This window comes from Talpa occidentalis, unplaced genomic scaffold (assembly GCF_014898055.3).
Source record: "Talpa occidentalis isolate TD23 unplaced genomic scaffold, MPIMG_talOcc4v2.1 talOcc4.8, whole genome shotgun sequence".
Classification (NCBI taxonomy): domain Eukaryota; kingdom Metazoa; phylum Chordata; class Mammalia; order Eulipotyphla; family Talpidae; genus Talpa; species Talpa occidentalis.
Genome location: NW_023605194.1, coordinates 42,879,690 through 42,905,742, shown reverse-complemented (window position 1 = coordinate 42,905,742; position 26,053 = coordinate 42,879,690). Strand labels below are relative to the sequence as shown.

Below are 26,053 nucleotides of genomic sequence, written 5' to 3'. Positions count from 1 at the left end.
TGCTTGCCCCAACCTGCTGGGACCCACCCTCCAAGCTGGACGGGTTGTCTCCGGCTCCCTCCCCAGGCCCTGCCATCCCTGGGTTCACAGAGGCCTCATCCCTTTCAAATTCCTTTATAGTCAAAAGCTCCAAAGGAGAGAAGAAAGGATTTGATGAGGAAGAACTCATTTTCCTACATTTAGGCTTTTAAACCCTTCTAAATGCTGACTCAAGGGCTTAGAGCCCCCAGCCCACGCCCTGAATAACTCCATGCTGGGGCCTCCTGATCTCCCAGAATTGCATGGACGTGTCACCCTGCATGTCTGGAACGAAGGGCATCAAGATTTGCCTGCTGGTTCTGGAAGAACCCAGAGCCACTTACTAACTAGGAGACCCTGGGCAACTCACTGAGGCTCATCTGTGAAATAAAGTTCTAGGCGTCCACCCTCAAAGCTGTTGACTTGGCATGTGGAAAGAGATCAGTGTTTATGAGATGCTGGGAACCTGCTCCCTGCCAGCATGTGCCCAGGGCTGTCAGATGCACTGGTTGGTGGGGTCCTCACCGCCAGTCAGAGTAGCCACCCCCTGATTTATAGATCAGAAGGCCAAGGCTTAAATAGGGGAAGGCCCTTACCCAAGGTCAAAATTGACGGGATGGAGAAGCCAAGGAGCCCAAGACTTCTCTGCTGGTTTGTCTTCTGAACCTCTTGTCTTCTAACCTCATCAGACTCCTCTGCTGGGTCCAGGGGAATGCCCGCTTCCTGGGGCTGAGCCAGGATGCCTCCTGCTCCCAAGAGGTGGGGTACAGGTCCAGTATGTGAACCCAGACAACTACACAGGCAGCTTGGGGCATAGAGACTCCCTCCTAGGCTAGGATCAGTGGACGCATCCATTTCCTCCTGGGCAGGTGGTGGCCATGGACCCAGACCTGGGGGAGAACGGCACGCTGGTGTACAGCATCGAGCCACCTAACAAGTTCTACAGCCTCAACAGCAGCACGGGCAAGATCCGCACCACCCACATCATGCTGGACCGGGAGAACCCTGACCCCCTCGAGGCAGAGCTGATGCGCAAGATCATAGTTTCTGTCACTGACTGTATGTGCCCTCATAGTCCCGCACATCTGGGCTGCATGACTCTCGGGCTGGGAACCTTCCCCTGTGGCTTGTCCTCTAGGCGTCCTGCAGCTGCACAGGAGGGCCGGGTCATTACTACTAAGAGCACCCACTCCCCAGTTGTGACCGCCTTCCCCAGAGCAACCTCAGGGCAGAGGGAGATGGAGGGGCCATGACCCATGCTGCTCCATGGATGGGTCCCCTGGATGGGGGGATCACTGAACCTGCCTCTCCCCATTTATCCTTCTCCCTGTCCCCTTTTTCTCTGACACCACTATTTCCCTCTGCCTGGTCCCCCCAGGTGGCAGTCCCCCTCTGAGAGCCACCAGCAGTGCCACAGTGTTTGTGAACCTCTTGGACCTCAATGACAACGACCCCACTTTTCAGAACCTGCCTTTTGTGGCTGAGGTTCTGGAAGGCACCTCTGCAGGGGCCTCTGTCTTCCAGGTGAGTTTCCCTTTCCTGAACTGATGGCCTGCTCCCTCTCCTCCTCCCTACCAGCCAGTAATTGGGCAGTGGCCTTGTTCTGAGCACTCTGCGGGGGTGGGGTAGGTTTGGAGAACCAGTGCTCCAAGAAGGCTTCCTGAAGGAGGGTAGATGGATTTCAGATGAGCTGAAGGGTAGATGGATTTGCAGAGGTGGAAGGAATGCATCACAGGAGACGGATAAAGGCAGAAACAGACCAGGAGGAGGGAGGCAAAGACAGATTTCTGGGAAGGCAAGTGAGCTTCTCAGAGCCTGATTACAGTGGTCTGGCCCAACACCCTATGCCTGTAGGTAGTTCTGGAATACAAAGAAGGTCAGACCAATGTAGCCCAGACACCCTCATTCCATGGGCAACCCCCTCTTCTATGGTCTTCATGAGCCCCAAGGCAGCTCTGCCTAGTGGGTGGCACTGTTCCCCACTTTGCAGGAGACTTACAGAGAATTACCCACATTTCCTGTGGCCATGAGGAGCTAAGGCCTGATCTTGAACCTGGTTTCTCTGCATCCTGCTTTATCTCCCTTCTAGTCAGGGAGATCCTGAAAGTGCCAATTCAGGGAGCTGATGCCTTTAGTTACACTTGGTTAAGATCATGGACTTTGAAGTACAAGCAACATGGGTATGGATCCCTGTTATGCTACCTGTAAGCTGTGTGACTTAGGGCAAATGACTTACCTCTCTGGGCCTCAGTTCTTCCACCTGTGAAATGTAGATCATAATTGTACCCACCTGGCTGTGCCATGGGGTTTCAATCAGACCGTGTAAGCAACTTGGCACCAGACTGCAGGAGATACATGGTAGCTGCCGTGTTCATTTTGTCTTACCATGAGTAATAAGAGAGACAGCTAGGTCCAGTGCCAAAGGGCTAACCTGTTTGACAGCATGCCAGAGTGGGTAACCTTGGCACTTCCCTGCAGGCCCACTGCACATCACTTTCTTCATCTATTAAAGGAGATTAGTAGCCTTTGACAGACTCCAGGAAGCATTCTAACTCTCCAGCAGAACATTTCCCTAGATTCCCAGCAGAGGGACCCCCTATCCAAGGAACAGCTGTCAGTCCCTGCAGCATCCCCAAATAGGAGGGAACTTGAGAGAGTAGGCCTGTTTTTTGGGGGCTCGCAGAAAGCAAAGAAAGGAGATGCCCTCTGGTACAACTTTTGAGTTCACAGTGGAGCTGGCTTGAAGTTGTAAGATGGTTGAAGTTGCTGGGAGTGTTTTACCTGGATATAGGAAAAGGGTTTGACTTGAGCCGGGCAGTTCCTGGGTTTCCTCAGCCAGTAGCAATTTCTGCCGGATGTGCAAAAGAACTTTCTCCAAGGATCAGAGCCGTGTGCAGAGAAGTTAAAAGTGAGCACCCACCATGGAAAGTACCCAAGCTGAGTCTGGACACCCTCTTTTCTAGCTTGTTGCATGTGAATCAGACCCAATGACCTCGACAGCTTTCAGTCCTGAGAGTTTGGGCTTAAATCCCAAGGCTCTGTTGTAACTATTATTACACATGTATCTCAAATATCTTCAGTTCTCTTCTGTAAAACTGTCAACAGATCAGGGTCTTAGGGAGAGCTAGGATCTCTCTGATCAAGATAGGGGTTTGGGAGGAAACACCCTTACACATGACCTCAGATAGCTTTATTAAAAACCAATAATCAAATCTTCAGCTGGCTTTGAAAACTGATCCTTGATCCATCTTGTTTTTGTTGTGTTACAAATCAAAACATAGCAGGGAGGGGTGTCATATGAACTGAGTATTCTATGTGATTGAGCTCCACATGATCCAGGGGATGGTGACAGCAGCTCTGAGCAGCCGTGTCCAGGGACGCTGCAGAGTTGAGAGGGCCCAGAGCCAGCTGGGGTCAATCTGGGAGGGCTTCCTACTGAGAAGAGCAGAGTTTGGAAGGGGGAAGGCTGTGGGGACCAGGACTCCTGTTCTAAAATTGCCTTCCCCACCCCACCCTGGACCCACTTGGTGCCCCAAAGATACATCATGGACACCCTCTGCCTCCTCTTAGGGAGCATTTGGGAAGGGATGGGGGGAGCAGGTATGTCTGGCTGCACCAAAGTGTTGCACTCAGTCCTGATGTTCCCCACCCCTCATGTAAAACCCTCCACTCCCTCAGGTGGTGGCCATCGACCTGGATGAGGGCCTGAACGGGCTGGTGTCCTACCGCATGCAGGTGGGCATGCCTCGCATGGACTTCCTCATCAACAGCAGCAGTGGCGTGGTAGTGACCACCGCCGAGCTGGACCGCGAGCGCATCGCTGAGTATCAGCTGCGGGTGGTGGCGAGCGATGCGGGCACACCCACCAAGAGCTCCACCAGCACACTCACCATCCGAGGTGAGCGGGGTAGGGGAGCCCCCTGCTGTGTGCTGCTCCTGTGGGCACAGGCTCTGGGGCAGTGCAATGTGGGCTGGGGACCCCACGCTCTCCACCACTGTCCACCATCCATGTGGGCACAGGCTGCCTTGCTGGAGCCATGCAGCACAGCAGAGCCTTCCTCATCTCTGAATCAGAAATGCCAGCAGTGCCTTCTCCCCACTAGCCACTGCCTTCAGTGCCCCAAGAGCCGTGGGCCTACCACCAGGGCCCCCACCCCTCCTAGCAACAGCAGGGAGTTTGAGCAGACAGAGAGGGGGAGGATGTTGCAGAGCCCCTTGTCTTTGGAAGGTCAGAGTTTAGTGTGGGGGTGTAAAGGTCCCCTTGCCCTCCCGTGTGTGTGAAACATCTGGAACCACAAGGGAAGGCAGCACCCACGAAGAAGGCAGCAGGCCTTCCACACTCTCTAAGGGTCCTCATTCTTTTGGGGCCCCTCTCACTAACTCCCACTGTCTTCACGCTCTGGGGGCAGGGCCAAGGGGGATTATTATTTATCATCCACTCTGGGCTGAGTCTTAAACTCTCAGGGCAACACTGGGACATTGGCATGCGCCGTTGCCAAAGGACCAGGAATAACTGCAGGGAAATAGGCACATAGCACACTGGACAAGATGTGGCCTGCTCTCTAAGACAGGCTCGGTTCCATGCTGGATCCTGCCAGCCTCCCTTCGAGGCGGGGGCTAGCTCAGCACAGACACAAACATTCACCCTCCACTGAGACCAAGAGAGGGAAGACTAGAGAGAGCTGGGCATTCTCCATCTTGTTGGTCCCATGTTTGTCCCTTATAGTTTTTGGGGTCCTGTTTGAGGTTGCCCTTCTGTGCCAGTGATTGACAGGAAGGGTGTCTCCAGCCCTCCCAGAAAGACCCCCAGAGGATTTTTCTCCAAGGCTCACCAGAAGCCATAGCCTCATATGAGCCTGTATTACTCCTAGTGATGGCAGAGGAGTTAAAGTGGAGTGGGACACGTCACTAGGAAGGTCTTTCCAAACCCCACTTTCCTGAAATCAGGCACCTGGTTGGTGTGCAAAATTGAAAAAACAAAGCTCTAAGGGAAATTAAACTGGAGGAGGGGGCCAACCCATGCCCCAGTCCCCCATCACGTATGATGACAGGCCTTCCTGAGAACCCAGCCCCGCATCTGTTGCTGTGTGACTTTGGAGAAGTGACTCAACTGCTCTGAGTTTCCATCTCCTCATCTCTGCAGTGTCTAGTCATGGCTGCCTCAGGAAGATGTTCTAGGGGGCAAAGTGGTCCTGTATGGGGATGCACTTAGCCGCACAGGCTTGCCAAATGGGAAGCACTGAGAAAAGGTTACTGTCATCATCTTCACACTCATGGGGTGTTGGCACTGTCAGGCGCATCCTGGAGACTGGGTTTGCTCTCCTCCCTTGGGCAGCCTGAGCAGCAACCCACCCCCTTGGGAAGGGGGCCTATGGGCCAGCCAGCCCCATCCTCTCCTGGCAGGTGTGTGGGCCCTCGGCTCACAGCCAGCGGGTACAGGTACCTAGGAAATTTGTTTCGCATTGGACTGTGGCGTAAGCCGCTGCCCATGGATCTGGGTTGTCTGGAGCAGAAGCCAGGCCTAGCCCCGAGCACCAACTCTACCCACAGTGTTGGATGTGAACGATGAGACACCCACCTTCTTCCCCGCCGTGTACAACGTCTCCGTGTCCGAGGACGTGCCACGGGAGTTCCGGGTGGTCTGGCTGAACTGCACGGACAATGACGTGGGCCTCAATGCCGAGCTCAGCTACTTCATCACAGGTGCTGCCTGCCCCCGAGCCCTGCCTCCGCCCCTTCCAGATGTGCAGCCACCCAGGGATAGGGGAAAGAAGAAGCCCAAACTGGCCAGCAAGCTTTAGCCTCTACCAGAAGCGCCCTAAGAATTTGCTCTCAGCTTTTCCCAAGAGCGAGTGGCTGAGTCCCTCTGGCCTGGCTCTCTGAGGACCTCCTGAATCTGTTGGGGGTGAGGGCAACTTAGGGAGGTTCAGTCTGGAGGGAGTGGGGTCACTGAGTCCTGGACAGGAGCACCACCCCAATCTGCCCCACAGCAGGGTACAGAGCAGGGCTGGGAGAACTGGTCTCCCCCAGGGGCCCTTGACTCACGAGGAGAATGCCCATCTATTTAGAAGCAGATGGCTTGGGTTGCTCCAAATAAAATGACTTTTGCTCAAAAGTATCAAGTAGCTCCCACTTGGAGAGCTGTGGAGAGAGGTTATAAGGCCACATCCTCCTGGCTCAACAGGGTGATGTCTTCCCTGATGGTGAGCTTGGTAGGTGGCAGGTGCATTTGTCATTCCCGGATAGAATTTGTCATTGGTGAATTTGTCATTGCTGGGTAGAACACTTCCCAGCATTTTTGAGGCCCTGACACACTTGAGGTGCTGGGGTGCTTGTGGTGGGGGCAATTCCTTCACATTCATCAGGCCCCCCACCTTGGCTGTTTTATAGGCTCAGAGTTCTGTCAGTGGCCTACCTGCAGTCGCATTACACACATGCTCACATGCACTTGAGTTCGTGCCTGCCCACAGTGTGCACACCAGCCTGCCTCTGCCTCTCCCCCTAGAAAAAGGAATCCTGAGCTCACAGATTACTGCTGCCAAGGTGACCTCCCAGCCCCCAGCTGCTCCTTTCCAGAGTTCTTCGGCACCCCCCCCCCCAATCCCTGAAGGGTCCCAGCACCCTCAGGCCAGCTCCTCATGGACTGAGCCTCTAGACTGCCTGGGGAAGACTGTTTCCAAGACCCCCACATGCACCAGCCTCCCTTCCCCACGACACTACTTGTGTCTTAGCCTTCCACCCCCAGGCACATGTCCTTTCTTACAAATGGTGCTTCAGGCACTGGGGAGCAGATAGTGGAAGCTTGGGTTCAGGACACTTTCCCCAGGGGCAAACTCTGTAAGGACGAGGGAGTACCTGGCAGCCCCCACGATGATTTCCCAGCATCCCAAAGTGGTCAGTTCCTGCTGACCTGCTGAGAACCCTCCTGCCCTAGGATTCTCAGATTTACATTCTGCTATTTCTTCCCGGGACCTGTGCCAGGGGTCCTAATGCAAGCTAGCTCCAGCCCGGTGCAGTGGCACCCTCTGCTGTCCAAAGCATCACACTGCCTGCCAGCTGGCTGGGTTCACCCTGGGAAGAGACCCTCACACCTCCCACTGTCCCGGAGATCAGGAAGACTCAGTAGCCCCTGTCTCCTGTCCACCTGCCCCTGCTGTTTACTCTGTGGAGCCGCAGAGTACTCAGGGAACTGTAGTGCTCAGCCCAGCCCTACCCAGCATTGAGATGAGGGGCCTGGAGAGCACTCAGCTGACTTCAGAGCATTCCACCCACCAAGCTAAGTCCTTAGCCGCTTCTAGAGGGCAGCAGGTGACAGAACAACTCAAGAGCCAGATGCCTGCCATGTTGGAGTCCTGTACCAAAATAGGGATGTACCCCTAACCTCTCTCCAGGACCGTTCCTCTGTGAAGTGGGGACAGTGGTGGTACAAAGGAAATGATCCACATGAAATGCTAGGTGCACAGTGGGTGTGCCCAGTGAATGTTGGACTCTTATGATTTCAGGCATTCAACACCCACCCCCCAACATGGCCCATATCCTCATCAGAGCCTCCAGAACACTGTTCTCAGGCAGGCTTGAGTAGACAGCACAACCTTTCATTTGGGTCCTAACTTAGAAGCACAGTTGGGGTACCACCACCTTTCCCTGGTCAGGACCCCTGTTTCCTGACCAAAATGTCCCTCTACCCACAGGTGGCAACGTGGATGGGAAGTTCAGTGTTGGCTACCGTGACGCTGTGGTGAGAACTGTCGTGAACCTGGACCGGGAGACCACAGCTGCCTACATGCTCGTCCTGGAGGCCATCGGTAGGCACCAGCCCACCCCGCATCCCACAATCCCACTGGGAAGATCTCACACAGGTGCCAGCCAGGCCATAGTCCAGCCCCAGAGGCCAAGCCTTGAGCCACAGGCTCAGCCCTGACACCAGTGAAGGAAGAGTGACCAGACACAAAAGAAATGATGTTGAATACTTGCAAACTTAAGGCTCCTGCTTGATGCTATAGGCAAGACACTAAGATAATGTAGACAAGCCACGCAAACCCAGGCAAACAAAGCAGAGAGAAGAGACTAAGAGTGGTGGGTACAACAGGTGATGGAAACACACCCTTACAGAGGGCAAGGGTGATCAAGGAAGGCTTCTGAGAGGAAGCGGCAACTGGGAGTGCCTTTGGATCAGTTAGGAGACTTGGTTGCAACTTTTAAAACAAAATGCCTTCAGCCATATAGTCTCACAAAACCGCTCTGCCAGGAGTTGAGTCTTTAGGCATAACTGCATTTGGGGCTCAGATGCTGTAGCCAGACCTCAGCCTCTCTGCATTGGCCACCTCCGCCTCCTGTGTGCTAGCTTCTCCCCTGACTTACATGGTGACAAATCATTGCTGTAACCCAGGCCTCTTGCGTTCAAGTGCAGCAGCAGCGGTGAGACAGCACTGCCCTCTTTCCTAGTCTCCCCAGAAGAACCTTCAGACAAGCTCTGATTAGTTTCATTCTGCCCCAGAGATTGTCCTTGAACCCCTCATCTTCAAGGGGGTAATTAGTTAGCCTGAAGTCACATGCCCACCTCGGGAGTTACTGGGAACACCAGGCCTCAGAATCAGATAGGGAGAGTTTTCACGGGGACCATGGACTTGCCTAAGAGAGCAGGGTGGTGCTGCTGGCAGGAACAAGGCATGCCCACCAACACTTTGCAGACCAAGGAAGATTTCAGCAAGTGGGGGAATCGGGGAGACCATTTCAGGCAGAGGAACCAGCCCATACAAGGCCTGGAGATGGGGAAGAGCTGTGTGAGAGCAGCTGGCATGCTTTGGGAAAGGGACCCTGCAGCAGGTAAGGCCAACTTGTGGCCTGAAAGTTTGGTCTTTGTCCTCCTAGCAGCAGGGGGCCTTGAGGGAAAGAAGGGTGTGAGGAGTCCTGTGTCCTGCAGTAGCCCCAGGTCCTCCCAGAAGTGCCCAGGTCAGTGTTTGCAGCAAGCTTTGGGGGCAGGCCAGAGGGGGGATGGGCGGAATGTGCTCTCTGCCTCCCTCTAGCCTGCTTTCCTGCCAGCACGCCCGCACCCAGATGCCCACCCTGCTCTCCTGTCCTGGGGCTACCCCATTACCTTCTGGAGACCCATAACCCCCCTGAATTCAAACTTTGCTTCGAGCACTGGCTAGCAAAAGAGGGCTCAAGCTCCGGCCTTCGAGGGGGATCCAACAGTCCACATTTATCCTCAGCTGGGACAAGTAAACAGGATCCTCAGAGTGGGCAGGAGGCTGGGCCTAGGGAGGAACTCGAGAGGACAAGATGATAGGGCTGGTTTCTGCATCCCAGGATATGCCCAGCTGGCCTAGAGGAAAGGATGGAGTCACCCCTGGGCCTCAGCCAGCCCCAGCTGCTTGTACTCCTCCCCGTGGTGACCGCCTTTGCTGGGATGTGCAGAGCTGGACATAGCTCCTTCCCCCAGGGAGGACAAGGAAGACTTCTGAGAGGAAATGGCAACTGACCATGCCTTTGGATCAGTTAGGAGACCTGGTTGCAACTTTTGAAACAAAATGCCTGCAGCCATAGAGTCTCACCAAACCACCCTGTCTCTGGGGCTGAGCTGCTTCCCGGCCCTGGGAGGGTCCTGCAGGGAATGGAAGGGGCAGACTACCTGGATGCCTTAGGCTTGGAAATCAAGCAGGGCCTATGTTGAGTGCAGAGGGCCTGCAGGCCAAATCCACGCACAGGCATGTGGGCTTGCATGTCCAGCGTTTCATAAAAATGACAATGAGTTGTGAGCATTTGGAAATCAAATTTTATTTAAATGTTAAACGTTCATTTCTCTTGAGAAATCGGAAGATCTAGTATCACTGGCCCTATGTGGCCTGAAGCAGAGGGCAGCTGCCCTTTGAGGTGGGCACGCCCAGGTGTGCACCTACAGGCCTCACCCACCTGGCTGCAATGGCAGTTGCTTTGTGATCTCATACCTGTGTCTGTTTTCTTGGGCTGCACTAACAAATTACCACCAACTTGGTGGCTTAAAAGAACAGAACTTTATTCTCTTATGACTGTCAAGACCAGAGGTTCAAAATGAAGTTGCTAGAGGGCTGCATTCCCTCCGTGAGGGCAGAAGGCTTCCTTGACTCGTCCAGCTTTAGGTGGCTCTGGGTGGCTCTAGGTGCTCCTTGGCAGTGGGTGCAGTGCTCCAACCTCGGCCTCAACTTCACAAGGCCTTGTCCTCTCGGGCTCGAATCTTCCTTTGCTTTCACCTTTACGGTCTGCCTGAGAAATCCAGGATGACCTCATTGTAGGATCCTTAACTTAATCACATCCTCAGAGACCCTTTCCCAGTAAATGGACATTTGCAGCTTCCCAGGGACTTGACAAGGATGTATCTTTGGGAGAGCGACCATTCAACCCCCTGGGTGCCTCAGTTACCTCTTCTGTAAAGCAGGTTGATAATAATAGCACCTACTTCACAGCTTGTGAGGACTGAAGGAGTTAGGATAACGCCTGTAACCTAGGGCTGCTGGTGATATGATTCCTACTCCGAGCAGGAAGCAAGCCACCCTTGCAAAGGCTGTGGTGGTGGGTGACCAGGGCACATGTCTGGCTGGTGCCCAGGAATGTGCCTGTGCCTAGGAGTTTGCCCCTCAGGCAGCGCTAACAGCCCATGCCCATCCACCTTCACCTCCACAGACAACGGCCCCGTAGGCCAGCGGCACACGGGCACTGCCACCGTGTTTGTCACCGTCCTGGATGTGAACGACAACCGGCCCATTTTCCTGCAGAGCAGCTATGAGGCCAGTGTCCCCGAGGACGTCCCCGAAGGCCACAGCATCGTGCAGGCAAGTGACCGTGGGCCCCAGGTAGGTGGCAGCCTGGGGGCAAGCAGAGCCATGCAGCTCTGAGCCATGGCACATGCTGGGCAGTGCTGTGGCAGGGAGGAAAGAGAAGGGGGTCCTGCTGCTGCTCAGAAGCAGCCAGTGCTGTGCGGACAGGAGGGTCCAGGGCCTTCCTTCCCTCCTGGAGACTCGGCCCCCAGGTTATGTAGTCAAGGAGAGGGTCCTGGCTCCTCAGCAAACAGAAGGAAGGCCCCCCTCCCCCTACTCACTCTCCCCCTCTCTCTCCCACAATCCTCTCCTCATCCTCCATCCCACCCGGAAGGGTGTTTCAGAGTCAGGAGGAGGCAGAGATGTCACATTTTCCCAGAAAAGAGTTGAGGCAAGAGAGCCAGGGCCCCCGGAGGCCCAGAACAGAGCAGCTTTCATAGGGTGCTTGGCCAGAGCTCCCCCTTGGGAGGTAAACAGGCTCAAGAAGAAAGCGTTTCTTTGCCAGGGAGCTGAAGCAACAGCCATAAGGCTCAGAGGAAGAAAGGGGAGGTCCTAAAAATGAGGCTCTGGTGCCCTCCCCCTCCCTGCCTGGAGGCCTCAGTTGCTGGTTGGAGAAGAGGGCTGGGAATGAATTACCCTCTTCAGCAGCTGGGGAGAGGGGGAGGGTGGTTTCCGACTCGGAGGCTGAGCCAAACACAGCAAATCTGGGCCTGTCCACTGGGGCAGACTCCAGGGCATGGGAGGGGAAGAGAGTGGGAGGCTGGGAGTGTGCCCACTTCCCTGCTTAGGTCTAGAGGGGAACTGGGAGTTGGGTGCTTACTCCCAGAGGCACGGAGGGTCCAGAAAGCCATGGAGATGTGCAAGGGGCTGGTGGCTGGTTTTAGAAGGAGGATGGTGAAGGTTTTCCCCCTTGGACCTCAGCTCTAGGGGCATGAAGAGCATCCCTCACAAAGTTGTGGGGTCCTCAAGAGGTCATTCTGGTCTAATACATGCTTCCTCTCTCCCCCACCCGGGGTCTCCCAGGACCAACCTCGGGGCATACCTGAGGGGATAGTCAGCCCTTTGAGAGCCCTCTCTCATCCCCAGCTCTTTTTTCTCCTTCAGGTCTGCCTTTACCACCCACCCCTAGTGCCTAGGAACACCCAGTGCCAGTCAGGGTCTGCTGGCCAGAGGCCAACATGGGGGCCCTGACTGCAGGTGAGATTTAGCCTGGAATGTCACTGGGAAACCTGGGGAAGTGAACCAGGAGGAGGTGAAGACGCTGCAAAGAAGGGGACAGCAAAGCCCTGCGTGAGGTGGTTTCCCTACTTTCTAGCCTTTCGAGTTAGTTTCTATTTACACAACAAACTCAGACTGAAATCCTAGAGTCATTACAGCAGCACTGATTATCCCCCATCTCTCAGAGACACATTCAGGCAACTTCTCTAAGACCCTTGGAGGAGATCTGTAGTCAAGCTAGAGATTCTCTCTCATGTCAGATGGGCCTAGAAGGCAGGCACAGCGATCTCTCCCACAGTGCCTACTTGAACAGAAATCTTCTCCTTAGTGGCTTCCAGGGAAGAAGAGGGTACCCCCAAGATTCCTTTGGCTTTGGGGGGTTAGGGATGCATGCACCCAGATGAAGCCACCCTTCACTCAGTAAACAGGTCTCATACTTGCATGCCCAGAGCCAGCGAGAGGTTAGACAAGGTCTCTCTTCCCATGAACTTCCAGACCAGCCAAGGATGATCCCCACTGCTGGGAGGAAGTGATCCTTGTCCTCCCTCTGAGAAGTAAAAAGAGTAGGGGCAGTTCCAGATAGGAGGTGGCTTTCAACTGGAGAGCACAGAGGGCTTCCTGGAGGGTGTGCAGCCCCAGCCAGGGCAGGACAGGTAGTTCAGTTTGACTGGAGACTTGGAGCAAGAGACTAGACTAATAGTTTAGAGCCAGCTCCCAGAGGGTGCTGAACGTCAGACTAAGAAGTTATGGCTTCATCGATCTTACAGTAGGGAGCCAGTGAAGGTTTCAGAGCTGGGAGTAGTGAAACTGGAGCTCAGTCTTTGAGAATGCATTGCTGCCTGCACTGTGAATCGTGGCAGGGTGAGGTGGGGCAGCCCTGTGGCAGAGCACAAGGTGGCTCTGGCCAGCTGACGCTGTGACAGTAGCTTGGTAGCTCAGACCCTTTCTGCCCAGATTCCACATTTGAAGTCCAATCAGTGTTTAGCCTGGCCTTAGGAAGAGAGGTTTGAGATTGCAAGAAGCACCTCTTGGGGTGGAATTGCTTTGACATTTGCCAACCAATGAAGCAAGTCAGAAACAGCACATCCTATATGGTCTTGGTCCCTGAGGCCCTGTGGCTGTCCTAGGAGGTCTGCATCTCCCACGTGGGTGAAGCGTGGAGCATCTGTGATATGTCCCTCAGAGGCCAGAGGGCATCATCTCTAGGTGCTGGCAGCGCCTAGCCTTCTGCCACTCTGCCACAGCACCAGTCCTGGCCTCTCTAAGGAGCTTCTTAGCCCATCCTCAGCCCTTTCCTTATCCATCCAGAAGGCTTCATTGAAGGGGGGCCAAGAGACAGCTAGGTGGTAGGGAGAGCCCCCTGCTGTTCCTCCCCCAAAAGCACCCAGGTCTGATATGCTCCACCACCAGGGTGCTGCTGCTCCCATAGATTACTAGGCAGATGCTGGCAGGCCAGAAAATTCAAGGAGAGGAGTCCTGGGTTTCCTTGGGCACTGAGTTGGCACAGAGAATAGACAGAACTATGCCCCCAGTGTGGGCTAAGTATTTCACTTGGCTGGAAGGAGTTTTTGACCATTTGGCAACTTGCACTGGAATGCGAGCTGGACTTTGGCATCTGGAGGGCCAGCCAGGTTTCTGTTGAGAAGCAGGGCACTGCTTTCTAGAGGTGGATGGTGCGAGGGACCCTGGGGAGCCCCAGGTTGTGCCCCCAGAGCCTTGGCCACATGTCCAGGTGGCTGCCAGTGCTCAGCGCCTATTCCGGGAATCTTCCTGCAGGCTAGCTACAGGGTCTGTGAAAAGGAGGGTGTCCTCCGGGGCCTCCTCTGGGAAGGGACCTGGGCACACAGGGACTCTGAGGATGAGCATGTGGTCCAGGCTGCCTAGACAGTGACCCCCTGCAGCCTGCAGTGCCAGACTCTGTCTGAGGCAGGAGAATCTGCAAATAGCAGCTTGTAGGAGGGGCACCCCTGTCACATTTTGGTGGATTCTGTGCACTCACAGTCCTGGCTGTCTTTGCGGCTTGGCAGGGGGTGTCGAGAGGCTGACCAGCCCCTGCGGAAGCTGTGCAGGGAGCGGCGCAGGGAGCCCAGGCGCTTCCAGAGCCGGAGCTGGGGCTCACTGGGGCTCCCGGGATGGTGGGGCATGCACTCACGAGCCCGGTGGCGGCTTGGGTCCAGTGCTGCCGGCTTGCAGAGCATCATGAACAGCAGGCAGGTGGCCAGCAGAAGGAAGATGCAGGCCAGGGCGACAAGTATGGGGAGGTGGCCCGTCATCTCTGAGGAGCTCCCTGGACTGACCGGAGCAGTGAGGAAAGCAAAGGGGCTGGGGCCCTCTGTGCTCATGGTTCCTGCAATAGGAATGGGACAGAAGCTCAGAGGCAAATCTGCTGGACTAAGGATGGGGTAGGGAGGGGTGAGGGGCATGTTGGTAGAGGCTGTGTGCTGTGACACTAGCTTCAGATGGCATTATGGCCATTGCACATGTTAGAACAGGGAGGCTCAGAGAGGTGAAAAGTCTAAGGTCACAGAACAACAGGTCAGTGATGGAGGTGGGCCTGAAATCACACACTCTTTCTGTTCACCCTCCTGCTCACCTGCCACAGCAGAGACTGACAGAATTTTGAACTCAAATCCATGAATTCCAATAGTCTCAGGCCTGAAAACTTAGAATCCAAGACAAACTCCATCAACAGTTTGCCACCAGGACCAAGTCCTAGGTTATAGGATGATAGGATGTTGCAGCTGGTGAGAACTCTCCTAATTACCTGATGCTGAGGCTGCACCTTGGGGACCCCTGTATGTTTTTGTTGGGTCTTTGTAGTATTTTGATAAATTTTTGATTAATTGTAAGTCTTACTGAATACAAACAAAAAACAAGGGACTGCATGTCAATGCTGGTTGTCTGGCTTCTCTTGAAATTTCAAAATGTCAGCACCAGCCACACAGGGTCATATGCTGCCTGGCGCCCAGCAGCTGGGACTGAGCAGCCAGCCCTTAGCTTGCTGTGCTCCCCCATAAGCCCCCTGCACATCTTATATCTTCTTCCTGCTCTGTGGCCAGTGAGGAAATCAAGGCCCAAACAAGGGTCAACTGAGTCAGTGGCCATTCAAAGCCAAGAAACAGGTTTCTTGGTTCCTGGCTCCAATCTTCACTCTAGGCTCGCTTACTTGCTCCGAGAACATATTGGAAATAGCCCATAGAGAGTTATCCCTGGGGAGCACCAACACCCCAGACTCCAGTCCCCTGTAGTACTTGCGGTCACCCCAGTAGAGGGAGCACCGCAGATGGCCCTCAGAGATGGAAAGTCAGGTTGAGTTTTTGGTTGCATTGGTCCAGGGCTGCAGACTAATATGTTTGCACAGCCTGGCAGGATGATAACACATGACCAAAGAGGACGGGTGGGCAGGTCTACCCGAAGAGAGCAGCCAGTGCCCTCCAAAGCGTGCAGTGGTGTCCCAGCCAGGCCATTACCAGACCGGAGTTGCAGGCCCATGTGGTCTGCTCTTCCAGTTTCCTGAGAGAAGGCAGAAATCTGGATTTTTAGGCAAACTTTCCTGATATTTAGATGTTGACAACCAGTAAAAATTTGGTTAAGATGAGAGAGAGAGAAAAAAAAAAATTGCAAAGGCCAACCTAGATTCCAAAATATTTTGATATGAATTTTCAAATATTTAACACGCTACAAAAGGCCAAACAAAACATACAGTGAGCAGGCTACGTTCAGTTTGCTGGACAGCATTTGTGGTCTTTAATCTTTTAATCTCCATAAACACAGCATAGGGTATTTAAAAGAGGGTCGGGTCTGATTTAAAAAAAAACAATCATTTTTGCTTTGACATTGGAGACCTCATGAGACTGGGGGGTAGCAGAGGTCTCTTCCTTTAGTCCCAGCCGGTAGCTTCGTCTAATGCACAGCCGAGTTTCTAGCACTAACACCCGGCAGAAGGAAGGGCTGTAAGTCATGCCAAGGCTCTGTCTGAGGGCGACAGAGAGTCCATGTCAGCAAGTAGTGGGGGGCTGGAGAGTGACCACCCAACCCCACCTCCCGTGCCCCTGAGCCCACCCAGGTACTCACCAACAGCTGCAGGATTTGACTCTCGGCTCCCTGTGCCCAGCCAACTGAGGGTATGTAGTGCGCCCCGTGCCACCTCCCACCCGCTCCCTACCACCACTCCTTTCAGCATTCCCAGACAGAGCACCACCCTCCCAGTTCCCACTGGAAACTTTGATGCCCGTCTTGCTGCCCAGGGCCTCCGCCTTCCAGGCATCAGGCCTAGAGAGTGCTCTGGCCAGGCAGCCATATGTGAGTTGGCCCTTCCTTGAATCTGAGCCCAGAGGAAGATTGGGGGGTTCCCAGAGGGAGAGAAATAACTGTCCCTCTCTCCTCCCCTGGGCAGGGTTTTGCTGGGAGTAAGAAAAGGACAGTTTGAAATGGGAGATGTCTCAGTCCTACTAGTCCCATGTTATTTCAGTACTTTCACATGGACCTGGAGACCCTATTGGGATAGCAAACCAGGTCTAGGCTTCAGTCCTTAGGGACACACATTAATAAAAAGATAAGTGGCTATAATTAGCATCTGAGCAGTTCCCTTGGAAGCAAGTGATTCCAAAGCGCTTAAAAACATCAAGCCACCCTCTGGAACACAGCAACTCCAGCAGCCAGACTTCTTGGCCTCCACCTCTTACCAGCCAGCAAAGCAAAAGCTGGCTGGTTGTAGGGAAGGGAGGCCTCCACCAGACCAAGGCTAGGGTAAAGGTAGCCTCGCCCTGCTCTCTGGAGCCCAAGGCCTTGCTCTGGAGTATCTCTGCAAGCTCAGTCTAGAGCCTTCTTTCCTCTCTCAGAGAACAGAGCCTCTGAGCAGAGGAGGCTGACCTCAGAACACATAGGGTCACCCAGCAAGCTAGTGCTGGGGGATTTGATGCTATCCCCTAAAGCATGTGGGCAGGCATGGGCAGAGGCACCTGGTACCTTAAGCATCTTCCTGTGTGGCCTTGGGCTAGCCACTGCCCCTCACTGGGCCTTGTTTCCACTCTACAAAAGCAGAGGGACTTCCCACCTAAGCACATACTCACATCCTCCCCAGAGGACCCCAGCAAGGGTCTGGCCCCTGCTCTCCTCACCAAGCTTTCTCCTGCAGTCCCGCAAGTGCTGACCTCAGAATGAGCCCTCAGCAGTCCGAGCTGGGTGGAGAGGTCTTCTCAGATGTCCAAGGGAGGCCCGTGACCTCAACCCCCTCTGAGTGCCCCTTAACCAGGACAGACAGGGTGGGCCACTCTCACTCTCCACCTAGACCTGACCTTGTCTGGAAGAGTTTGGGCCCTGCCTTGGAGGAGGGGACAGCCAGAGGGTAGGGATGGCAACTGGGCTGGGAAGAGGGAGGGGGGAGCCACGCAGAGGCCGCCTGTAGCTCTGAAGCCTTCCAGTGGCCTCACTCCAGCCTGTCTCCTTGGAGCCCTCTGGAGGTACAGGGGGCGCTGGGTGGATACAGGGGGAGAGTTTAACTGCCTCTGTGGACTCGTGGCTCTCACCTTCCCCCCTTGGCTGTTTGAATGGTATGGTCGGGGGGCAGCCAGAGGGTGGCTATTCACTGCCTGCCAGCCTCCAGGTTACCGGGGAGAGGGGCTACAAGCCATGCATTGGGAGGGGAGCCAGCAGAGAGATGGGCCTGGCAGCTCCCTCCTACCCTCCTGCTGTGTTCCCTGGGCCCCTCAGCTTCCAGGCTTCTCCCTCAGCTTCCCAAAAAGCACCTTCCCTTTGAAGGTATTAAGCTACAGAAGTGAGGGGCAAGAGGCATTTTCAAGGTCAAAGAGATCATAGGGCAGAAAACACAGGATTGACGGACAACCAGGCCTGTGCCTGGTTGTTTGGGTGGGTCCATGGAGACCCTCCCTCACGCAGTGGTTCTCTCCGTACTACACATACCCTCCCCTCCCCCAGCCTGCTTTCTTCATAGAAACCAGAGCTTCCCTGGCAACTGGCTGCCTACTCTACAGCCTAGTCTTAAGCAGCTTCCCCATCAAGGGCCCCCAAGTCTCCAGAAATACAATATGGAAGAAGGTAGCAGAGGCCCTGCCCAAGACCTGAGCCTGGGGCCCACTCCAGTTTGGGGGTCTCTAGTTTCTGATATTCAGCTCCTCTCTTCTGCCTTTAGCCCACAAAAGCAGGAGCCTGTGCACACCCCCAGATGGTGGGAGTATTCCACGGCTCTCAGAGCCCATTAGGTGACAGAGGGCTCATCTCATCCAGCCCAGTCCTGGGTGCAGGAACTGAGGACCAGAGAAGTGTGGCCTTCCAGGGTCACCCAGCAAGTTAGTGCTGGGGGATTTGATGCTATCCCCTAAAATGGGTGGGCAGGCATGGGCAGAGGCACCTGGTTCCTTGAGCAGGGCAGCCTACAGAATTCCCAGCAGAACCCCCCTGGGATTCCAGCATCTTGCATCTTGCATGTCACTGCTCCTCGTTTTCCTTAACCATCTTTTCCCAAGCTGACTGCACATCTCACCTATGACTCCCATTTTCCTGAGACAGCAGGAGGCAAAGCATGTGGGGTGATGTAGACTGCTGGGTGAGAAACATTAAGGAAATCTGACTGTGGTAGACACCCAAGGATGTCCTCTGCACAGGTCGGCCCTCTCCCCTGTCCTGGATCCCTTCCAGATATGGACTATTGAAGCACACCACTATATCCTACTGTATCTTCTAACTTTTCAGGGAGGTGAAGCAGAAGAACTCCATAGCTAGTAATGTAAATCAAGAGGGCCTCTCAGGAGAAGGTGGCATTGGACTCATAATATCTAAACTTTATCCCAGTACCAGGCATCAAACAAGATGCTTTGAGATCTGTCTCATCTTCCCACTGACCCCATAAGGTTGGTTATGATTGTGCCCCTTCCCTAGATCAGGAAACTGAAACTCAGGGGGTAAATTTTTATATTCATGGTCACATCACCAATAAGTGACAAAGCCACGATTCACACTGGGTTTGTGTGATCCAGAAGCCCTGTTACTTTCATTCCAGTGTACATCCTGCCCTCACCATCAACATGCTTTTCAAAACCCTTAGCGGAACTTACTTCAGCCCCCAGTACCTGAGTCTGAGCAGACCAGACTTATTGTTCTCATGCTCACCTCTGTCCTGTCCTTTATGTGCTACATCCTCCGCTGTCATTTTTGCTGTCATTTCTGCTGCCCCAAAGAAATATCTTTGCTATTTACTGAGGCCCTTGTGCCACCCTTCTGAACATACCCCTCCACCATGTCCCAGGGTGAACCTCCACTTCAGGGGGTCAGCTCCCAGTGCCTTGCTCAGCCCACCTTAGCAGCCTCCATTTTTGCTCACACTGCTTGCCAGTCTGAATATTCTGCCCAATACTCTCTGCTAAGCTAGGTCCTTTGTATCCTTCCAAACCCAGCTCCTCCTCTGGAAACCTCTGTCCAATCCCATTGTTAGTGGGCTTTGCTTTCTTAATCTTTGCAAGCTGGAAGCCATTCCCCTCTTCTCTGGATTCTGATTGAGCCTATGTCAAATATTCACTTGCCAGAATTTACTCAACAGGCAAAGATGGGAAAGTTTGCATTGGGGTATCAGGTGGCATGAAACAAAAACTCAGTAAAAATTAACTTAGGCCAAAGGGGAAGAATACTGGAGAATTCAGGGACACCACCATAATCAAAGGCAAAGCCAAGTGGTGGAGGTGCAACCCAGCTTCTGGAAAAACTGGAGATAGGATCCCAACATTGCAATACTGTGTTATGTCTTTCCCCTCTGATCACTGTGTCAGCTTTGTTACCTTTGATGAGATCTGATATGAAGTTATTCACTTATTCATGCAACAGATATTCATGCAACAGGGATACAGCAATGAACATACCCTTTCTTTCCGTGGGAATATAGAATATAAGAACAGAGTGTATCAGGGGGTGACTGGGGTATGGAAGGCCACAATATTGGAGTGGGGCTTCAATTTCACATAAAATGGCCAAGGAAGGCCTCGTGAGAAAATGACATTTGGGCAGAGACCTGAAGCCGAGGGAATAAGACACAAGGGAAGGCAAGCTGGCCAGGCAACTTGAACACATCAACAAGAGCAAAGCCCTGTGGCCAGTATGCACTTGGTACTCAAGAAATAGCCAGGAGACCCGTGTGACTAGGATAGGCAGGGAGGAGGGAGAGGTGGAAGTTGAGCTGGGGCCAGGATGGAGAAATGCTGTCGATACTCCCACTTCCACCACTAGGGAGACTGACTCTCTCTCTCTAAACCCACCATCAAAAACCCCAGAGGAGAATGTGATCGACTCAGTTTTCACCTTCCTGGGCTGGTTGCTGCTGACTGTCATCAGGAACAACATGGCAGCCCCGGTGCACACCCCTGATTTATAGTGAGATGTGGAGAAAACAAGGACAGATCCAGAAGAGGGACCATCTGGGCTCACAAGGAAATTCAACATTTGTAAGGGCCAATGTGCTGGGCACCAGGGGAGTCTCCTTAGCCTCAGGCCCCTGCCCACATCACCTTGCAGGACTGTTCTTTGCTCGTTCCAGGTATAGAGTGGGTAGGTAAGTGCACAATTCTTGGTTTGGCAGGACTCACTTTGGCTGTGGCTCTGCCAGCAGCCTCCTGACTGGATTCCTTATAACAAGGGCTAACCACTAGACAGCATCTCAGTAAGAAACCCTCTCCCCTCCCCCACCCAAGTCCCACAGGTGACAGTAAATATAAGCCTGAAGGTATATCCAAGCAAGAGAGATCTGGACTTGGACTGGAGTGATGGAGGATGTGAGCAAATATGGAGGCCTCCTTTCAGAGTTCTTGTCGCAGGGGAGTGAGATGGCAGCTGGGGATGTGGGGGTAGAAGGATTCACCAAAGACAGAGGGCGGGGGGGCAAAAAAGCAGCTTCTTGGATGCACTGCTGAGGGAAGCAGTGAAAATGATGGGCATGTTCGTCTGCACTGAGGAAGGGTGAGGCTTGCTTTATACTGATTTTGTGAGGGTTTGCTCAAGAACTCAGGGCACCGGTTTTTACAAGTGGCTGTCTCTCAGTCAGGATTAACTCTGCATTCCTTGAAGTTCACACTAGCCTTGTTGATAATATGTAGGTTTCATGGCTTGACTCCCTTATCTGTTCAGGCCTCCCAAGGTTTTATGACCCAGTTCTCATGGCAACATTTTGGGTCCCTTTATCTAGTCAAGCCTCCCAATCTTGCATGTTGAGCAGGGAGCTAAGTTTTAACCCTATCAAGGTGATACCCTGACAGCTTCTACAAGATGGCCTCTCTACTGTACAAGATGGCCCAACAGGGAACCAGTCTGGCCAAATGACCTCAGATTAAGGACCTGTGGGTAAGACACAGCCACCTGAGCTGAGGCTGAAGGAGGAATCTGTGGAAGTATGACTCTCTTGGTGGAGCCTGAATCCAGAAGGCTACAATGTCATCACCTACCATGATGGCAAACCTGGGGAAGAATCAGGGAGAGAGCTAGCAGGCCCCTGCCCCAGACGGGGCATTATGGAACCATCAGCAGTCAGGTATCCTTATGTGGGATGAGGAAAACAGATGTGTCCTATTCTCTTCTACACCCCCAGCCTGTGTATGAAATCAGACTTTGGATGAAAGGGGTGTAGTGGAGAGCATCTCCTGAAACATCTTCCCTGCAGATGTCCATTCAAGGAGTGACCTCCACGTCTCTTTCTCCTTCAGCTCAAGGCCACAGACGCAGACGAGGGCGAGTTTGGACGTGTGTGGTACCGCATCCTACATGGTGAGTGGGTTGCCCTAGGATGGGGAGCATTGGCCCTCCTGACCTGGAGAGGACAGAGCTTCTCTATCCTGCCAAGTGTGGGAGGTGAGGCCAAGGAAGCCCCAAGCATTTCACAAGAGTGACCCAGAGGGAGGACATGGAGATTCTCCAATCATTTGCACCAAGTTAAATGTTTCTGAAATTAATGCATTTGATTGCTATGCTTCCAAGTTCTTTGTGTCCTTTCAAAGTGTTTCCCAAACTCATCACTCTGGTAGCATGGAGACCAGGGCATCCCAGCAGCAAGCTTCCCAGAGACTGAGCTTCATGTGATGTGCCCATCCCTGAACCAATCACCATGGCTCAGATACCCCCAGAGATCAAGTTGCATTGGTTGAACTAGAATCACATGACCACCCCTGAGCCAATCATTATGGTCTTGAACACTAGGACAGCTCCCCAGGGAGTGAGTCTCATTGGTCCAACTAGAATCAAGTGGGCATCCCTGAACCGATCACAATGACTAGAGAATAAAATATGTTGATTCACCCTCTCTGGAAATAAGGGATAAAATCTCCCTGCACAAACTACATGAGAGTGAAGTAGAGTGGCCCTCCAAAGGAAAATCAGGTGCTATTACCACAAGACAGAAAATGGATGCTGAGCCAGCCCAAAGGTGTCCTTGAAATCCTGTATTCAACCACCCACAGAGAATATGGGTTTTGGTTGCTCTTTATTTGTGCCTCCCAAACCCCCTGAAATATAAAATCCACTGACCTCCCTGGTTGGGGACAGGGATTACATGGGACTCCCAGGCTTCCCATAAGGAGGATACAGAATATGCTTCTATCCCCTCCTTCAAATCCTGCCAGACCAGGACAACAGGAGGCAGAGGCCTCCTTGCCATAGACTCCTTTAGCCAAGCTCCTGAGAATGTAGGCCCGGCATTCTGTGCTCCCCTCTCTCCCCCATCTCATGAGCATCCTTCTCCAAGGCACACTTCAGGATTCTCATCTGTCCCTCCACACAGGTAACCAAGGCAACAACTTCCGGATCCACATCAGCAGTGGGCTCCTGATGCGAGGACCCCGGCCCCTAGACCGGGAGCGGAACTCATCCCACGTGCTGGTAGTGGAGGCCTACAACCATGATCTGGGCCCCATGCGGAGCTCCGTCAGGGTGAGGCTGGGAGCAGACTGGGGTGGCTCCTGGTGACCAGCTAGTAGGGTGTGAAGGCTTGTATCCCCTTTTGTGCTGAGCTCAGGACTGGGCCAAGAACATCACTGGACCAGAAATGGGCACTAGTTGGGGCCTGGTAGGAGCAGGGCCACCACTGGTTTAGGTGCTGAATGACACCAGGATATGGTAGTTGGGGAGTTAGGGGGGTGGTGTTGCCACAATCCCAGTCCAGCCTGGGGTTTTAGATGTGTAATTTTGCTCTGAGTTTCAGTTACTCAAAAAGTAGAGGCTGGTGTGGGGGTTGGTTAATACTGTTCCTGACGTCTTCCCAAGGGGATAAAAGAGGTACCCTTACCACACTAACCCCCCTATAGCCAACTGTTCTCTAGAGTGAGTGAAGGAAGTCTCATTTATGTGATCTTGGAGATGTTGCCAACTTCATTTCCCAAATGGGGAAACTGAGGTACAGAGAAATAGCTAGTGCTAGAACCAGATCATGGGCCCAGTTCTTCTGAGTAAGTTCAGTGCTCTTTAAATTGACAGGATCCCGGAAACATTCCCAGCTCCCCTATCAAATGTATTCTTTTCTACCCACCTTCCCTCACCTCGAGCTTCACCCCATGCAGCTGAAATCAAGCCAACCTGAGCCTTCCAGAGGGTCAGAAACACACAAATACTCCCACTGGCCTGGCTGGTTTGTGCACGTTCCTCAGCAGCAGGGGGTGGCAGATGAATGAGAAGACCTCTAAAGGTCACCCCCTCCCCAACCCTCACTGCACACTCAGCAATCACTGCCCCTTCTCCTAAACCAGGTGGAAAGTGAGTCACACCTCGGAGGTGAAGAGTGGGAGGGAAATGGGAAAAGTGAGGTGGGGAGCAAGCAGGGACTTTACCCAGAACTGAATGGGGCAGAATCCGCTCCTCTTATCAGCCCCATCTCCACCCCACTATTTCCCCAGGGCTAGAAACTGAACAAAAACCTGCCTGGGGTCACCATCATGCAGCTGGGGTGACTTAGGGAACTCAGCCTTGGCCCATCTGCTGATAGCCCACAAAGGAGATGGGGAGAGAAAACTGGGTGCCCATAGCGAAACCTGCCAGGTGGAGATGGCTGAGGGGGTCAGACCTCTTGGGCCTTTATGCCTTGGGGCTACTTGGAAGGATCCCAAGGTCCTGCTGACTGAGAGTCAAATAGTTACCTGAAGGTGCCCGAGCCAGTTGGACACAGCCATGCTCACCTGCAGACCATGAGTCGCTCACTCCCTTGCTGCTCGGCGCACACGACAGAGCCTGCCCTTTGTGGGCCCCCATCAGGCCATCAAGTGTCTGACATCAGCCTGACTTATGTTGGCTCCCTGGACTAAAGCTTCCAACCACATCCTCTGTGGCACCACAATTCCCACCCTCCTGGGACAGGTGGTGCCCTCCCAGGCCTGCTCCTGTCATGAGGACTAGAAATTCTTTTTAGCTGTACACCTTTTTAAACAAAATGGTGTGCGGCACCCCAGTTAGCATGTAAAACAGATCAAAGCCGGGCTGTACTGAGGGGTGCAGGGTGAGTCAGCCAGAGCCATACCTGCTCAGCTAGTCCTCTGACTTTTGCTCCTCGCCCTGTGAACCCTGAGGAGTAGTAAACTCCCCCAACATACCATGTGCCAGCACTTTCTAAACACTTCACGTACTTGAGCTCACTGGCTCCTGATAGCATTGCCCCATGAGATCGGCACTGTTACTCTGCCTGCTTTATAGATGAGAAGATGGATGCAGAGAGGGACTGAGCAATGTATTTAGGGTCACACGGTGGTTAAGAGTTGAGCCAATCACTAAACTGTGCCACCTCTGTTGGCTCCTCCAGAGCACAGAGAACTCTGCCGCCCTATTCCCAAAGAGTCATTTTAAGGTAGGAATTTGGGAGCTGACCCCTGGGCCAGGGACTTGATGGCTCTTGCACTATATAGTCCTAGAACCCTGAACCCCAGGAAAACTGGGGACCTTGCTGAGGACAGTGTGGGGACTCCAGCTTTGCCCTGGCTTCATTGTCTCAGCAGCAGCAGAGATGGCTTGCAGGCACTACCCACATCTCCAATGTCTGCTTTAGAAACCAGCGAGGGCCCAGGGGAGGGGCAGAGAAGGCAAGGGTCCTTGTGGAGACAGGGAGACACACACACCTCCCCTCTGCCCTGACACCATTGGCAGGCACAGTACTGAAAATAGTGGGGCAACTCTCCGGGAGCCCATCAGCTCAGTGGCTGAGCCCTCCTGCTCAGCAAGAACTTGGCAAACCCGAGTGTTTCCTGTACATCTGTGTCTCTCAGGTTTGCAAACCACACCATCTTGCCGCCTGTCTCTGCTGCTAAAAAAGGCTGAAAACAACAAGTTAGTGGCATATAGCCAGCCTCCTGGAGAACACACCACACCCAGACTCCTGACCAACTCCCTCCTCTTTTAACTGCCCTCAGACTAACCCTGCTTCCCCCCATGACCCTTGGGGTCAAGACCATCTGAACAAGCAGACTTGGGAAGGCTCACTGTTTTTGAAAGATTGCTTAGTTTCTGTTTACAGAAAGACAGTTCCTAAAGTCCATCCATGCAAATTCCCCCTACACCCACCCCATCCAGGATCTCCCCAGCCAAGTTCTTGGTGAAGCCAAACTTAGAAGGTTCTGACTTGAGAACATCTGTGCTCAGGGTCGGGCACTTTAGTTTGCATAGAGAGGTCAGGTGTCTAGACATGAAAACTGATGATGTGGCAGGGCTGCAGGAACCCCAAGAGCAGGGAGGTAGAGCGAGATTTACCCCCACCTACCCCTCCTTCCCATTTCTGTCACCCCACCCACCAGTTCTCCATTAGTCAGCCCACTCTTTCCGCTTACGCCAATAGAACCTCTTGACTTCTGACCAATTAATCCCCAGCTAAGCCCAGAGGAGATGCCAGAGCTCATCCCAGAGTCAGTGATCAGTCAGAAACCAAACATTCCTGCTGCCATGCCCATGCCTGGCCCCATCATTGATGTGAAATCTGTGTTACCCATCATTGCCCCCATCCCATTTGCCCCCCTCTCTACTATAGCTGAGTCCCTGCAGGCCCTGCTGCTATTAGCCTG

General features: G+C 53.5%; 2 protein-coding genes across 7 annotated transcripts in view; one reads left to right on the top strand and one right to left on the bottom strand.

The window, feature by feature from the left end:
* CDH23 (cadherin related 23) overlaps window positions 1–26,053 on the top strand; it is a 381,721-nt gene that overhangs the window by 277,813 nt on the left and 77,855 nt on the right. For all 6 annotated transcript variants that reach the window (XR_008550123.1, XM_054690753.1, XM_054690748.1 and 3 more), the window contains 8 exons: window positions 888–1,077; window positions 1,397–1,542; window positions 3,697–3,916; window positions 5,569–5,721; window positions 7,710–7,823; window positions 10,678–10,826; window positions 21,731–21,791; window positions 22,801–22,949. Coding sequence is in view for 5 of the 6 variants with exons in the window: in XM_054690753.1 (XP_054546728.1) it covers window positions 888–1,077; window positions 1,397–1,542; window positions 3,697–3,916; window positions 5,569–5,721; window positions 7,710–7,823; window positions 10,678–10,826; window positions 21,731–21,791; window positions 22,801–22,949 (1,182 nt within the window). In the remaining variant the exon portion in view is untranslated. The remainder of the gene's footprint in view (window positions 1–887; window positions 1,078–1,396; window positions 1,543–3,696; window positions 3,917–5,568; window positions 5,722–7,709; window positions 7,824–10,677; window positions 10,827–21,730; window positions 21,792–22,800; window positions 22,950–26,053) is intronic.
* On the bottom strand, window positions 14,000–16,123 carry CUNH10orf105 (chromosome unknown C10orf105 homolog). Its single transcript, XM_037497361.1, has 2 exons — window positions 16,104–16,123; window positions 14,000–14,376 (listed from the first exon to the last, which is right to left on the bottom strand). The coding sequence occupies exon 2, from the start codon at window positions 14,369–14,371 to the stop codon at window positions 14,000–14,002; it is 372 nt and encodes a 123-aa protein (XP_037353258.1). The 5' UTR covers window positions 14,372–14,376; window positions 16,104–16,123.